Consider the following 17,055-nt stretch of genomic DNA (forward strand, 5'->3'; position numbering starts at 1 on the left):
GTATCTCAAGGAGAGAACAGTTATTGATACTAAGAGAACACTGGTATAAGAACAACTGCATATAAACAAGTTGTGAAAATATCTAGGATGAATCCTGAAAGCAGATTTTCTTCCACTGGAGCAAAGAGACTCCAGAGCAGCCTTAAAAGGCACCCAACAGCAGCACACATACACAATGACATCCAGGTTCAAGGACAACAGTTTAACAGGAGAGACTGGACTCTTGACACAGAAGATCATTTTACTATTGCATCCTTGTCATCTGTTCCACATTATAATTCATCCTAATAAAAGACCAACACTTTTAATAGATAGATCTCACTTTACAACCATGCATAAACCTTGCAATCACCTGTACTAAAGAATGACAGTCAAGCACACTGAATGAAAAATTCCTGCCAGTGTATGCCTCACTGTCCTGGGTTACAAGATGTGAGTGGGGGTGTGTATTCTATTATCATCTGTTAGTGGTGGGGGCAGTTATCTTCTGTTATTTGGGCAGTTTTTCTTTATCACTTCCACAACCAATCCTCCCTCCAGGGAGGTTATCTTCTGTTAATGGGCTCACTGATAAAATTACATCATCGTATTGTGAGGTGCTCTGCCCAGAGGGACAAGCCAAGCATTCCGACTTGGATATAATCTGAGATTTGGAACACCACAGGCAGCCTTTTCCACTGGATTCCCAGAGGAAGATCAGGCCTATCAACACCACCACTGGATCTTCAGAGGAAAACTACAGGATCACTGTAGTGACCCTTCTGCAGGATCACTGCTCCAACAGAACCACACTTGTCACTGCAGGAGGACTGGAGCCACCATTCAGTCAGACTGCTACCAACACCCTGACCAACAGGGTGTCAGGTCGTGTTCTGACTCTGTCAGTGTTGTTTTGTATTACTGCATTTTTTATTTTTATTTTTTTCCCTAATAAAGAACTGTTATTCCTGCTCCCATATCTTTACCTGAGAACCCCTTAATTTCAAAATTATAACAATTTGGAGGAAGGGTGTTTATGTTTTCCATTTCAGGGGAGGCTCCTGCCTTCCTGAGCAGACACCTGTCTTTTCAAACCAAGACACTCACAGAAAAGGCATAAGCATGACATATCAGAGTTTATCAGCCTCAGAAATAACCCTGATAAAGCATGTATATAACTCAACCTTCACTGTCTGTCTGATGCACTGATTTTGTACCTGTTTCAGCCAGGGGTTAAATTTCTCAGCACTCTCTGGAAGGTTTTCCAGCATAAGCACAGTGGAGGCGAAGTTAAATGGTTACAATATCTCAGAGGATGGTATCATATTCTTCCTTCTTACACTGAAATATGCAATGCAAGCAATAGATACTTTTATACCATTATAACCACAAATTAACTAGGAAAATCATATGCTTCAACTGACTTGAACCACCAACACAAGCTCACCTGAAGTCCTTGAAAGAAATCTCAAACATTTCTTATAACTAAACCCCAGCACCCAAATTATTCTTAATTCATGAAGAAGGTTTTACTTATTAGCTGATTTCGAATGCCAGAAGTTAACTTTCATTCAGAACAGACTGCCCTGTGACATTGTGTAGTGGAATTTCACTTTTGTAATTTTATTATAATCTGAAAGAGGCGGTCTGAAGAGCAGAGAAAATTACTATACAAAGAATTTATAGAACATTCATTTATATAATGAAAACCTTTAGAGGCTTCTTTACAGTTTCAAGAAAAAATTAAAATTTTCACTAGTAGGAAAAACCAAGAAAGAAATATTAAATATTTAATGACAGTATTGGATACAGTCAAACCATTAATTAAAAATGTGGCTTTTAGCATTTTTGTAGTTTAACACTGTATGATTATAATAGTGTATTCACGAACCACATTAACAGGCGTCTGGCTAAACATATGTGTCAACTTGCTGCCATTAGTTATGAAATTGCATACACACATCGACCAAAAATCTTTCAAGAAAGTGCTATGTAAAGATTAGTCTTGCATTTGCCATGAACATATGAGTTCAATGAATATTTTTCTACACAGACTGTATAATGGTATATACGGAACTACCTGGCTTTGTCAATTTTTAATTCATTAAAAAGCAAATGCACGTGGCAATATACCATCCAAAGTAATGCAAAATAGAAAATCTCCCTTAGAAACAGGGTAACTTCTTTTTTCCCACTTACCAAGTAGAGCTAAACTCCTAGAAAATACCACCAGGATTGTCAGCATGCAATCCCTCATGCTTTTGAATTCAAGCACAAGGAATAAAAAATAAGGTCCTGAATGGAAATGACAATACACGGGGTAAAAAGATTTTATTTTCAGCTCAAAGGCTAACACTTAGTGTCTAAGAAGACACACTAAAATTTATTATCTATATAAGTGAAAAAATACAGTTTAAAAAATCCTCCTCATTTCAATTCTTATAACACATCAGATTAAAATCTAATTGAGACTTAAATCTACTTGAGATATCAACTGAAGAACTTCTGTGGGCTCCAACAGGGTGATGAGATCAGGCAATCTCATGTACATCATGGAGATTCTCATGGAATCTTTGTACACCAAAAGAATCTTAAAAGAAAACTTGTTCTCACATTTTATAAAAGGAGCAAAGCTCCTAGATGTAAGAACTTCATTTTTTTTTTTGGATGGTACATAAACACTGTTTAAGTAGTATACCTCTGTGCCAAAAGAACAGAATTGTAACAGAATTAGTAACAGAATGTTACTAATCAGAGGTACTTGCCTTTGTTGCTTCCACGGTAGCTATTGAATTCCACACTTTGGATTGCTTCACCCTTCTACAGATATCCAATGCCTACTGCTACTAATAAATCACTTCCTGGTCCAAATACATTAAACTTCAAATATTTCTTCTCTCTCTCTCTTCCTCACCACCTTCCTCTTAAAAAACATAAAGTTATTTACACAAAATTGTAGTTACACAAATAATTTGGTAACACTTCTATGGTCACTGAGTAAGGTTTAACATGGTCCTAATACTTCAGGAATACAAAGAGAGCTGTTAAAAAACACCCCATACTTTATACAGGATAAATGTAGTTGAAAATGTTGGATAAAAGGATTAAAATCTACAAGTGGATAAAGTGGCTCATCTATCAAGTTATCAAGCAAAATACAGAATGTTATTTTATTCCTCAGGTTATTAATATAATGCTGACAGTTACACATGAAAGATATAGAAGCAATGAAATTTTTCAGCACTTGCCACACTGAAGTTGCATTATAACCATCAGTTCCCATACAGGAGTCTAGTACTGCTCTTTTTCATTGAATGGGAACTACACAGAAGATCTCAGTGGCTTACTCTCCTTGTGCAGGCTTCCACTGTAACTTATTGCATCAATTTTCTATAAAGCTAAATAGCACTTTCTTATGCATTTCAAATATCAATGTGTTAAGAAAGATAAAGAGATATGTACAGGTGTGATGGATGTAGAAATCAAGACATAAATGCTCTCAAGAAATGGGACGAAGTAACAAAATAAATTCCATTCACTTCCTGATTCCCTAACTCAAGGAATAACAAATCAAATATAGTTCCTATAGATGAAAAGAAAAAAAGGTAAAATAATCCTGAAAACTCCAGCAAAATAATGGGGTAGAAGAATCCATAAATATAATTACATATTCTGTAGGGGAATAAACCAGTATTGCAGAGGCAGAAAATGGGAAGTGTCTTGTCACTGTAAGACAAAAGACAAAATATCTGACTACTGTCTCTACCAAGGCACAGGCTACACACACATTTACTTACACAAAATAGTGCTAAAGGTAAAGCTCAACAGTGGTCTAGTTTAAGAATTATCTCTCTGATATACCAAGATCTGAGATCCACTATAAATAATCTGTCACCGGTAAAAATGAATAAATTATATAATCTTCCTCTTTGGTTGTCCCTCATTTTTATCCTGTAATTACTAAAATGCTTAATCTTCCCTGCTTAGTTCTCTGTATTAAAAAAATTACAAAAACTGCCTAATAATAGAACAGATTTTCACACCTCTTTTTGTTCTGCCACTTCTGCTTTATTGTAAAATTTTCAAACTAAAACAGCTCAGCCTTCTTAACACTAAATACAGAGCAATCTTCCTGAATATTCCACACTGCCACTCCTTTCTTACCAGAAAACAACTTGCACAAAAGTTCTCTTCACATACATCTTCCCCTTTCTCTATTCAGTTCTCATCACTGATCACAAAGACATAGGGAAGAGCAAATAATTTTCCTCAGATGATCATTCTCCTAAAAGCATGTTTGCAAGGCCTATAACTACCATTGATGAAACCATGGCAAGTGCCTTCGTGGAGGTTTTACAAAACACTTCCTGAACAAAAAAGTAGTGCAAACTACTAAGTATTTCTGCTCCAATAAACTATGAGAAACAGCATGTGGAGATACATTAGAAACCCATCAGGAGAAAAGTTCTTCATTTATGCTTCATTCAGGTAAGGGCTACATGGTTTAGTGTGGCACCCAGCTTCTTTTGTTCTGTCCTCTGATACAAAAACTAATAGTGCTTTTTGAGGCATCTTGAAATAAAAGCCTGAGCTCTTGCAAACACAATACACAGATCATTCTCTGCTTTCCTTATTGGGAATGACAATATTCAGACATTGTTGCTGAATAGCCTTTCTCCCTCTCAGAGTGATTTCCTTCAGTGAAGTCAGCGATGAGTTCTGAATCAAGGATGGAAAGGCATCAGATCTTCTTCTGGGATCCAATCATGACCTTTGATACAAAGTTTACAATGGCACTGGCAGGTTGCTCTGGATCATGCTCTGCAAAGAGGTGGCATACGTTGTCTGTGGCACTGCCTTGCTTCCTGGCAATGAACCCAAACACTCTGCAAGGGCAGCAATCAAAGTATGTCAGAGAACTGACAGATAGGCATTGCCTAACTTCATAAAACAAAAAAGATACTGCAAAAACCAAGCACACATAGCAGACTTCTGTGTTCTGATGGACAAGGTTCCATGTGGCTGCTAAATGCAGTGGTCCAGATGGACCAGCCGGCTCATTAGAGAATCAGGGAAGCAGACTGTCTCCTTCCTTCTACTCTGTCCATATGGCATCCTGTACTGTTTGCTGTCAGAGACATGCTGTTAACCCTGGAGATATATTTCTGACACATATCTCAGAATATATATCTCTCTATATATCAGATATAATCTGATTCGATACTGCTGTTCTCTAACCTAGTTTGGGGGGCATGTGGTGTGGTGTGGTGTGTCAGAGATTGCCCAAAGAGAGGATTTTGAGAGCCACACATCTTAGTAGACAGAGTACTGGAAAAAGGATTTAAGCCATCTATTTCTGCTCCTTTCCAGAAACAAGTGCTGAGCCTCTCTATTTAAGTTATTTCTTTTGATTAAAGAGTGACAACAACGTAATCATGTATTTATGCCACACACTAATACTAGCAGGAGTGTTTTAATCTATGTACCAGGAGATGGATTTTTTTTAAAGCTATGAGTCTAAGTGAGAAAAGCTTATGTTAAGTCTTGTTGGACAGGTGGAACACAAAACTGAGAGAACAAATATCTCCGATGCCTGAAACCACAGTCAAATCACAGGCTCGCAATCTAAATAAACCATGCTAGCTCTGGCTCCAGACTTCCCATCCCCACCCATGACATAATTAAGCCCCAATTTGCAGAGGTGTAGATGAAGTAACAAATTACAGAGGGCTGAGAGGCTTTTGTCTCTGAACAGATGCTTTCCCTTCCACATCTCAGACAAAAGTAATTTAGAACACCAAGAAACTGATCACTTTCATGATATTCCTAAAACATTCAGTTAAAAGAGACTCTACTTACTTTGCAGAAAGGCCATCTTTCAGCCACCTTGTCCATTAAGAAAGCAGTAAAAAAAAAGAGAAATAAAAATGTTCATTTTAGTTTGTTTGTTGGGTTTTTTTGGTAGAACAATACAAATAACATATTAAAAATACTGCTTGTCGTACTTACTTTCTGTCCTGTGGATCCAAAGCACAGAAAATAACAGTGTTGACTGAATAATGTCGCCGAAAAAAGAGTCTGGATAGGAAGAAAGAAAACAAATTACAGAAACAGTAAAGATGCTTACAATTCTAAACAACAAACTAATCTGAAAAATAAATTGTATTTGATTTAATACAATATTTTTTGCTATCTTTGAGTGACTTTGAAATCCACCTGAACTGCTTCAACCCAATAAATACATGTTTCAAACAGTAACGTAAAGTTTTTTGAACTAAAGGAAAACTGATTCTCAAGCTAGGAACTAGGAGTATGAAATGTATTTTTTGTAAAAACTGGCCATTTAGATACTATTTTAGTGGGACAGACAACTTTGTGGAACTTAGGAATAATTTGATCATATTATGTTTCAAAATATTCACACTCCTAGGCATTACAATTAAGGTAAAGGTTCTGTGATCTGCTACAAATGATTGCAAACCCCATGGAATGAAGAAATCTGGCACTTTTTTTTTAACCTATAATGAATTCCTGTTGTCCTTCCTTTGTTATTGTAATTTTTCAAATTGGAAAATCTTGTGGTAGCCTAACTAGCACTCAGAACAAAGTAAATATAAATTAAATTTTTATCATAGTTTTTTACAGGCTATCCAATACACAGTTTCAGATCCTGGAGACACACATCATCTGCTTAAGTCAGGTCTGTTCAGTGATACTGGTGAAAGACATCATGAAGATAAATTGTTTCACAGAATAGGTTCAATATCAAATGCCAGCAAAGCCAATACTTTCCTAAGAAATAACAATAAAAACTGTCATATAAAAGTGACCTTCCAAAGGTAAAATATGCCAGGTGGAAATAAAGTCCACAACTTAAAAATATATTTTCCTGTACTACAGCCATCATACACAGTCACCATCATTCCTATAATCCTGGTATCCTCTGAGACAGAGATTGCAAAATGTAACTAGGAATGTTAAATCAACAGTGGCCAACACCTGACATGGACAGGGCCAGATATTCCCTTCCCATCCTTATTTGCTTACTTTCTTTGATTATCTGTCAGTGTGATTCCCTGAGCAGACACCTTGAAATGGACAATGGTTGAGATAGGAGATGGATCTTGCATCAGCGTCAGGCTCAAGGCTTTCTGTACTGCCTGGCATCCTGTGAGGGACTCCATCTCTACTGAATTCAGGTACCAAACGTTACAAGCTGTAATGAAAGAGGGGAAAGATTTTGAGAGGTCATAGGCCTTTTACTCTCCCTTTGGTATTAATACTTTTATATCAAAGCCAATGACTATATTTATCTATTACCCATAGATATCCTGAAATTAAAATAAATACAAGACAACACCAGAGAGTACACATGTAAGTAGTTCTGGAGCAAAGGCATTTCTGAAAGAATAGGGATATTTTGCTTTTAAGTTCAAATACATCAGCCAGTAAGAAAACACACATTTGCAGCATGCATTCACACATTCTACAGTTTCAAATATTTAAACTACATTCAAAGGAAACCATTCACTTGATTGGCAAGACAAGAAAGTTTTCACACCAAAAAGAACTGAGGGTTATTTCAAAGCTCATTTCTTATTAATTCTCATTAATAGTGTTCTGTACATTTAATGATTTCAGAGCAAGTAAAACAATTTCCATACTGATAAAAATACTGACATACATTTTTAGGCCTTTTCTTTATTTCAGCATGCACTTACTTCTAAAAGTACTATTCCTCTTCTAGAGATATTAGCAACTTCTGAAATATCTCTATAAAATAGATGCTCACTGCATCTAGTTTCTAGTTTCTAAGGCTACCAAACAGATACTTTTTTTACACAATTTTGTATCAAATCTGCAGTGAGCACTAGGAAAATATGTATTATTACAGTACTGTACTACTGTATAATACTACACAGTACAGTGCCATCTAAAGTATGAACTATTATATGGAATTAACAGAATGATTCACATGCTTACGATAGAATTGTGGTATAAAGTCAAACTTACAAACAAATTAAGAACAAGCAAGAATGATTATACAGATCCATAGTTAAACACTAGCACCAAAATATTTTGTGTTTGGTAAAAACACTTGTGTAGGTATCCAGGACAAAATTTACAACTCTGTCAGTTGACACATACAAATTACCATGGCTACATTTCATCTGTTTAGCAATTTCATTTGGCTTGCCAACATTACTATAAAAGCAAAGATTTAATTTAATCTAACAATTTATATTTTTGTTTAGTTATTCTATAATCTGTTTTAAGATTTCTCCTGTGACTATCTACATAAAATTATACAGCTAGACAGTGTCACTTTCAAAACAACCAAGTAATCATACAGTTTAAAAGTGCATAAGCCTAAGTTTGACTCCAGCATAATGATCAGCTCAGTAACTTCAAGCTCTGGAGTCCATCAGTGAAGGAAGGGATCCTGAGATTTCATTTATTTGATTTGCAAGTCTAAAATTTCAAAAATACATTTTTGCATTGCTGTAAAAATGTCCATAATTTTTGCTTGAATCAATTAAATTCATGCAGAGAAGACTTAAGATGATGAGTAGCAACCCAAAACTAATGAACATTCCAAACCATAAGCTCTCTTCTTCTCCCCTCATTACTGTGTATGGTCACTACAGATCTAAAGCTCTTCACTATCCTATAGGTCTTTCCCCAGAACAGGAAGATTCCCTTCTTTTACAGTCACACACATCAGAGTCCCTTCCTCTTCCTCCACACAGTGCATTGCTGTCGACAGACTGTTTTCAGGTTTTGTTTCTAAATGAAATTTCGAAGCATTTTATCTAGATTGCCCTCAAAGTGATAGCTCAAACAGCAGTTACCCAATACAGGTGCCTCTGTAGCACAGAAAATAATAAATGGAAACTTTTATGAAAGTGTTGCAAAGTGAAAACATATTGGTTTAAAAAGGAAAGGAGAGATAATGAGAAAAACAGAAAGATTTGTCATTAAAGAAAATCATGCATGGCCGGACAAGGTATCGAGGACAGTAATGCTGGAGAAACCATGCTCCAACCTACAACAAAAGGAAGACCTTTTGTTCAATGCAGCTGCCCTGCAATGCTGCTGCCTTCGTCTTTCACAGGTGACATTTTGGAGCACATCTGCGCCACCAGCAACAGCTTAACAGTGGTGCTTTCAGATTGGGAATGTCCTGTGTTCATAATTCTTAGTTTCTTGACTGTATCAGTGTAAAGAGAATTAAGAACTGCAATTTATTTGAGCAGAAAATTTTGTTGCTGAACAGGAAGATTAATAAAGCAAGGTGTATTCTAGGGAAAAGCCTCTTATCTGTATGGTTTCCAGTCTTCAATTGTCAGTGTCTAAGAAGCAAAGGATTTCTAGTAAGCTTCAGCACTTAGAACCTGGAAATGCTCATTAGGTTTTTCAGGGAGATATAAAAAATAATCATTCTAGGAAAACACGTTACTTTTTTGCTTGTGGAGTGAGAGAAGTGTGGGTATAGAAGGGCAAGGAGAAAGTGTATCTGTTTTAAAGCTTCTCTGAAAGGACTCAATTTACATGTTTTGAATCTGCACTTCAGTGTTGAACTCCACAACTTGAATGCTCTGTGACTGGAAAGGGACCCCTGATGTATCAAGGAAAAAAAAAAAAAAACTCTCATAGCTAATTTATCTATTTGGGTTCCAGATTCTTGTTTAAAATCAACAAAAACATCAAAACAGGTTAAAATCAAATGTACTAAGTACCCTAAATGATCCATGATACGACAGCTCCCATAAAGACTTATCTGACTACCATCCTAGCTGAAGAAATAATTCTTTTTCTTTGAAATTTTGAAGTCAAAGCAGATTGCTGCACAAGCAAGGAGCAACACTCTCTCCAGAGCTGGCCAGTTTGACAACTGCCCCTTCAGAAGTGCTCTAAAAATGCATGAGGGTAATGAGGCAGCATTCGTAGAAACACATGCTTTGCCACAACACTCACTTGTGGATCCAGGGGTAGGCTGAACTCAAAAGAAAGTGGCAAATGTAGTGTATTCCTGTGCTCTAATGGCACTAGTTAGGTGGCTTCTGGGGAGAATGCGTAGCAACCTGAAAACCAAGGGCCACTGCAGGACATGGGCAGGATCCCCTGGACATGCCCAGTGTACATCAGAGTAACACAGTTGGTTGCATTTCTACTAAGGACAACTTTAAGATTACACAGGAGTTCTTAGAGCATTGTCCAATACGGTGAGTTAGAATGCCACCACACTTTTTCAGACAGGCTGTTTAATTAATTCTCTGGATCAGCTGCACACTAACAAAGCAGATAAGAAGCAGAGCACACCTCTACACAGCTCTTGCAAACATCCCAGTTTGAGAGCCATACAGATAGTAACAGTGCTAGCAACAAAATTTGGACATACTCTGGTCATGGTTTTCTATCACATCAAATAAGCTTGCAGTAACACAACTCAACTTGCCAGAATGGGTGCTGCACTACACATAAGAATCCATAAAAGCATCCAGTGGAAAAGACATATGACATTTCCTAAGAACATGCAGCACCAAGTGAAGTAAAGAGAACTGTTCTTTAACATTTTTTTCAGATTGATGTAACAGTAAGCATTTTGCAGTGGTATTGTTAATGCCTATGATGAGAACTTAACCCTAACTGAACACCTTCCTTAGTTAGCTTTTGCAGACCTCACACAGAGTTCTTGAACCTCTGCAACCACAGGTTGAAAACAGCCTCTTAAAGCTTATCAGTTATGAAAGCAATGTCTTGCTTAAAAATTGTCATGTTTGAAGTAACGTACGTATACCTCATATTCTCATGGGACACATGATGAGAAACAAAACACAGGGTTGTAGCACGTAGGAGCTGGTTGCAGAAAATAGAAAAAACTTGGTACATACCCTCACAATGCCCTTTACACTTCTACCCAGCACAATAAATTTAGCTGCTACCTTTACATATCCTTTAATCCAGTCTAAGCTTCAGCTTCTCCCAACCTGTAAGATACAAACTTTAGTAACAGTCAAATAAAAGGATAAAAGTTTAACAGACCTGCACCCTGTTTGAGAAGCTCCGCAGCTGAGTTTGCAGCAGTTTGTGGAGAAGTTTCTGCCATCTCCTCCAAGAGATCTGCAAAAAGAAAACACTGTCTATGCCTTGTATGGACTTAAATCAACAAATCTAAGTCCACAGTCATTTATGAGCTGTTACACTTATAACTGTGATCTCATCTACTGGACAACTCTTGGCCAGAAACATGAAACCACTTTTTATCTGCAATTATAATTATTTGTGTATGTTTTGTGCTGTGTCAGGGTTTTTTTTTGCCTCGAGCACTGCAAGCAGGATGCTTAACTTTTGTTTCCTGACAATAAAAGACACAACACAGGCATATGCTGTAGGGACTCACATGATTACACATTAAGACAATACTTACATCTGTATTCCTTCACTACAGCCAAAAATATATTGACTAGTGTGATTTTAATGATATAATTTGATTTGTATAATTTACAGTAATTTATACAGAAAGACTTTCTGTTACCATGATGAAATCAATTAATTATATTTTGATTCAGAGGATGACAACAAAACGTTCTTCTTAAAGTTGAAAAAAAAAACATCTGAACCATTAAGACAGCAGTGGAATGTTTCCTCCCAATTGATTGTTAAAAGTAGTAAGAAAACTGTCCACCAACATGTTATTTCAGGTATATAAATGCATGTAAGATCTCACTTACTGCTGCCTTTAGCATGAGGCATGCCGTCTTTGAATATAATCAAATAAGGAAGAGCCATACAACAGTTTGAGGAAGAGAGCCATAACACAGTTTATACTCGTGACACATTCATATGGTTAGTTACAGTTATCCAAACATTTTAAATACTCCAGGCACTGTATCCTGTCATTAACTACAGAAGACCATCTTAAAATGCATAATCAAATTGGATTAAAAAATAAAACCAAAATAAAATTTCACTGTGGTATGTTTATTCAAGACAAGGCAAATGTTCCAGACCTATACCTCTGGAAGAACAGAGTAAGTTTTCCATCTTAGGTGATGGGGATAAAGAGAACAAGCCAACCTTCACATTGTTTTGCCATATAAATGCATGAGATCTCTTGTCACATCTACCACAGCATATTTTTCTGCTAAAATGGTTGCATTGATGTGTTCGCATAAATCAAATGCTATTTTTGTATATTAACATATGGTCTGTGACAAAAGTTTAAGGGGTTCAAAAAAGCCTTTAAAGTCATAAACCACAAGAACATTTTTCAATAATGTGTCTGGGGTTAACTTCATGGGGAGAATACAAGACAACTGAATTACTGAACAAGCATGAGCATTTTGTTTTTGTCTTAGAGTGGTTTATGAAATCAGTATCAGCAAAATCAGAATCATAATCCGATGAAGCAACATAAGCTTTTTGATAATTTACTTGAACAATATTTGATCCTGTGCAAGTTGCTACACTCTTCCTGCCAGTGTCGCACTCACGGCACCATCTACTCTTCATCTACTTCTCCTTTTGCTATCCAGACCTGATTGAGTGGTTAAACCTAACCATACACGGGCATAATGTTATGTCCAAGAAGTACATTTGTCTTCCCACATGGTAAATTACTGCATGGATTTCCATGATGAATATATATTTATGACTGGAATATCACAGTATCAGTATGCTCACAACCACACTTTGGATAAGGGTCATCACCAATACTGATGACAACGCCACAGCTTCCTCCTTAGTGAGTTTTTGCTTAGATCTCAACTTGTGACACATTCACCTGCCTTCAGACACTGACACTTTGAAGCAAAACTTGGCTGGAAATATCTCTTCTGTACTTCAACAAGCATACCTCTGTCTGGGATGAGGAGCTTGCAGGGCAATGCCAGTGGAGTGATGGAATGCTGATACACTAGAGCTGTCAAACTCCCTGCGGTCAGAAAAGTAACAAGACATGCACAGTTAACTTGGTAGGCAACAAGAACGCTTAAGTTATGTTTACTCTCAAGTATTTTATAGAATAAGGGCCCCCTCTGCTTCACTTTAAAAATCTCTTGGGACCTAAGCCAAGATCTTGAACTCATTAATCACAATCATATGTTCCCTTTCCCTCTTTATATACACTGCTTAGATCCTAACCTAAGTGTCTGTGCTTCTGTCGTGGTTTGACATGGAAGTGAATTTTTTTTCCAGGAAGTTGGGTCAAACCAATCAGTGGTCAGGTTTGGATATTGGCACCTGGAGTGACCACTGAAAGTATGGACACGCCTCTGAGAACACAGGGGGTTAAAAGCAAGAACTCCCAGGAGAACTGTCTCTTTGGTTCCAGTTGTCAGAGAGTGCAGACTCTCCCCTGCCCAGCCACGGGCTGGGTGGGGGAGGGGAAGCCACGCGGCCTTGTCCAGGTAGGCCGAGGGGCTGAAGGTCTGGAACCGAGCCAGCTCCTGCGGACGGAAGGGTGGAGAGAAGCGGAGATGCCTTTGTCCCCCCGCCAGAGGGAAAGTGACAGAGAGCCTGACGGCACCTGGAATTTGCCGGAAGAGGAGATGCAGAAAGGGGGGGATGATGCCCAGCGTGGGAGATGGGATGCTGGACAAAGATTTCAGCCATCCAGGGAGTCTGAACTTTTAACCCTTTCCGGGAAATGAGGGCTTTGTAAAATATTACTCCTCCTTGATTTGTAGTGGAAGAGAGACAGTCCAGGACCTGAGATGTTAGAAGAAGAAATATTTAGGTGGGAGGAGATGATGAAGTAGCTTTTGACTGGACTTTTCTTGCTAGCCATAGACTGAACCAAAATCTCCTGCAATAGAGACTGCATTTTAGGAGGATGCAGTGGTGACCCAAGGAGACCTGCTTCAGCAACCACCAGCGAAGGAATGGCAAGAACAGAGGAAAGCTGAGGAGGGAATGGTGATGCCCTCTGTCTTCAGAAAGAAGATGATTCCTGTTCTTGGACCCTTGGCCCCAGGGGAAAATGGGGGGGACTGTAGTCCCAGGATGAGAAGCTGAACTGTTGTATCTTTGGGTCCATGGCAAAGCATCCTTAAAGGAGCCCTATGAGCAGTCTGTCCATGCACAGTGGTGAGAGCACTGTGACATGGAAAGGAGAGTGTCACACTGGCAGATTTTCTTCGGGCGGTTGCCATGTGTGGCAGGGAAACACAGGAGGTGGCAACTGTGTTTCCTGGGGGGTCTGTGGTGCAAGAGAGACTTCTCTCTCCCTTGATAGTTTGAGTATTGATTATCTGAAAGGTGGTAATTTGATCAGGAATCCCGGGTGATGTTTCATGGTGGGTGTTTTGGAAACTGGGAGGAGGAGGGGTGTGTTTTAGAAGGTCTTCATCCTGGATTTAGTCCGTGTGTCTTGTGTAGTAGTAGTTTAAGAAAGTTTTTTTTCCCTTTGTTATTAAGCTTGGGCCTGCTCTGCTCTGTTCCTGATAACATCTCACAGTATTTATTTGGGAAGGTGTATTTTCATGGGGGCGCTGGCATTGCGCCAGTGTCAAACCATGACAGCTTCAAATGAAGAAAGCACAAAAATGAAAAAATCAGTAACATACACAAGTCAGTAAATTCTTTTCAACACTCTTAGCTTCTGCTACATTAAATGTAGCAAATTCTTATGAAGGTGGCAAGAGTACAAGAGGTCGCTTATGCTACATGATGAGGTAAAATAAAAGCAAGTTCTACCTCTTAGCCACCTAATCTTCATCATATAGTGTTCTGTCTACACACACCTCTATTTTGTAATTCTGAAAGTACAAGAGATAGTCCAGGTAAAACCTCTTCTATTCAATGCAGAAGTGATATACTTAGCATTCTCTATTAAATGACTCTTCTTTTCTATTCAAAGTCACCCTTGCAATTCGGTCTTGGCTTAACTGAAGTAATTCAATACTAGTTATCTTTGATATTAGCATGTGAGACTATAAGGAGTGAGAGGAAGGCATAGTATTCATCAGCCTGTTTGTACAAAAAGCCATCCTTCAATCCCATTTACTAACATTACAGCCATGTGCTGGAGAAAAATCCCAGTTCAACCAAAACCAACCACATCTTTACAATCCATCAAAAATTTATTTGAAAAAGAATGATAACCCAATTCCACAAGGGTCTTACAGAAATGCAAAGACTGATCAATATTATTAGTCCTTCACAATCTTACCCATAAACATGTGTAATAGTGCCTGTTCACCTACTTTGTGAACCAGTTTTGAGCCTGTGTCTTGGGTTACAATGTGGGGTGTAACCAAGCTATGTATTCTACTCCCATCTACATTAATTCTTGATGAAGTGTTAACGGTGGGTCATTATTAACAGCTGCCCAGTGTGCACCCAACCCTTCAGACTGCAAGCTGGGTATTAGATAAGGGAGAAGAGGCAAACCCTGCAAGGCACAATGGTTTTCACAATTAACTCAGGCCATGGTAACTACATCCATCCTGAGGGAGTCATCTCTGCTCAGGGGCCATCAGGCCATCCTGGACTATATGGCCCTAGCAAGAATGGATGACTGCAATGACTCAAGAGTATTACATCATTCCATTGTGAAACTCCCCATCCCAAGGGAGGTACCACCTGAACCTGACTGTTTATCATCTGGGGTTTTGGGGACTTGAGGCACCACCACCATTGCTCAACAGATGTAGAGGAAGACCAGACCTTTCACAGGACCACAGCTTTCAACAAGACTGCAATCATCACTTCAACAGGACTGCAACCACTATTTAATCAGATTATGACCACCACCCTGACCAACAGGGTGTGAGATTGTACTTTGACTTAGTGAGTTTAAGCCAGTTTTTCTGTATGACTGCATTTACTGTAATATTTTCTATTAAATTGTAACTCCAACCTGCTCTCAAGGTATTTGTGTGGGGTTCATCTCTCACTGTGGTTTATTTTCAAACCAGCACAGGCTGTACAAACTGAAAGACTAGGAGATGTTCAAACTAAATGACTAGTAGGGCTACATAGGTGCCTAAACAAGTACTTCAAGATTGAGGTAGGAATGGACTAAAAGTTCTCATTTAAAGTAAGTCTCATGCCAAATACTGATAAACTTCAATCCACCTTTATTTTAAATACGACTTTAATTTCACATCTGTTAATTTTATGGTAGATGACCCTTTCACAAGTATATTTGGTGTATGTGACAAGGCCTGTAACAAGGGCTGGGAGGGCTGCAGGATGACCTCTGGGTAAAGTTCATGCCAAACACAGCCCATTCCAGCAGACCCACTGCAGGGCACCTATGGAAAAAAGGCTGGGTGAGATACAGCAGAGAGAATGCCACGGACAGAGAAAGAGGAGAAGGAGGTGCTCTGGGTATCTAAGTTGCCATCCTCCACCCTGTAGCCTCTGGAGGATCTCACAATGGAACAGATGGGACATTTTCTGTGGTTAACAGAGAGCACATGTTCAAACAGATTTTTTTTCCCCTGCAGGATGGCAGCCTACAAGGAAAGCCCACATCCCAGGAAGGAAAAACTGGGAGAGGGATGAAGCACCATCCCTCACACCCACTGCAGTGGGCATGAGGAGTCTGGGAGGAAGCAGTGAAATTGAGCTTGGAAAAGGGGAAGGAAAAGTGTTATTTAATACTTGTCTTTTCATGTTAAGGAAACTTCCCTGTCTGACCATCCAAGAGCCATTCTGGCAGTCACTGTTACACCACCTGAGCAGGTACTCAAAGCCCCTTCACAGCTACACACCCCACACTTATATACACACTGTATATACACAGATGTTGCCTCAGAAGCTCAACCCCAGGTTTCCCTTAGCAGAGTCTCAGACTTCCAGATCATTAAAACAATTTAATTTTGGTGCAACAATTTAATAACAAAGTAACAGCTCAAAATGGGAGCCTCCGAGGAGAGATACCCTTACAATCAAAAGGCAGGAAGGTCTAGGGGTTGGCTGCTGCTGCTGCACCTCTTGAGTGTCTGGTCACCTGGCCACACAGGTCCCTGAGCCCTTTGTTATGCAAAAAGTTAGCACGTCATGGCCTCTTTCTTGCCTGGGACACCCATAGATCAATCTGCAGTTTGCACTTCCAGCTTGCAA

General features: G+C 38.7%; 1 protein-coding gene across 1 annotated transcript in view; it reads right to left on the minus strand.

Moving 5' to 3' along the window:
* Nucleotides 1–2,293: 2,293 nt before the first annotated feature.
* The window catches only part of TNS3 (tensin 3), a 136,214-nt gene continuing 121,452 nt past the window's right edge, over nucleotides 2,294–17,055 (minus strand). Inside the window, exons 24-29 of the mRNA XM_053993578.1 lie at nucleotides 12,839–12,916; nucleotides 11,026–11,103; nucleotides 7,027–7,195; nucleotides 5,989–6,057; nucleotides 5,839–5,865; nucleotides 2,294–4,865 (exon numbers count right to left, since the gene is read on the minus strand). Coding sequence (XP_053849553.1) covers nucleotides 4,721–4,865; nucleotides 5,839–5,865; nucleotides 5,989–6,057; nucleotides 7,027–7,195; nucleotides 11,026–11,103; nucleotides 12,839–12,916 — 566 coding nt within the window. The 3' untranslated portion in view covers nucleotides 2,294–4,720. The remainder of the gene's footprint in view (nucleotides 4,866–5,838; nucleotides 5,866–5,988; nucleotides 6,058–7,026; nucleotides 7,196–11,025; nucleotides 11,104–12,838; nucleotides 12,917–17,055) is intronic.

This window comes from Vidua macroura, chromosome 1 (genome assembly GCF_024509145.1).
Source record: "Vidua macroura isolate BioBank_ID:100142 chromosome 1, ASM2450914v1, whole genome shotgun sequence".
In the NCBI taxonomy this organism is placed as follows: Eukaryota; Metazoa; Chordata; class Aves; order Passeriformes; family Viduidae; genus Vidua; species Vidua macroura.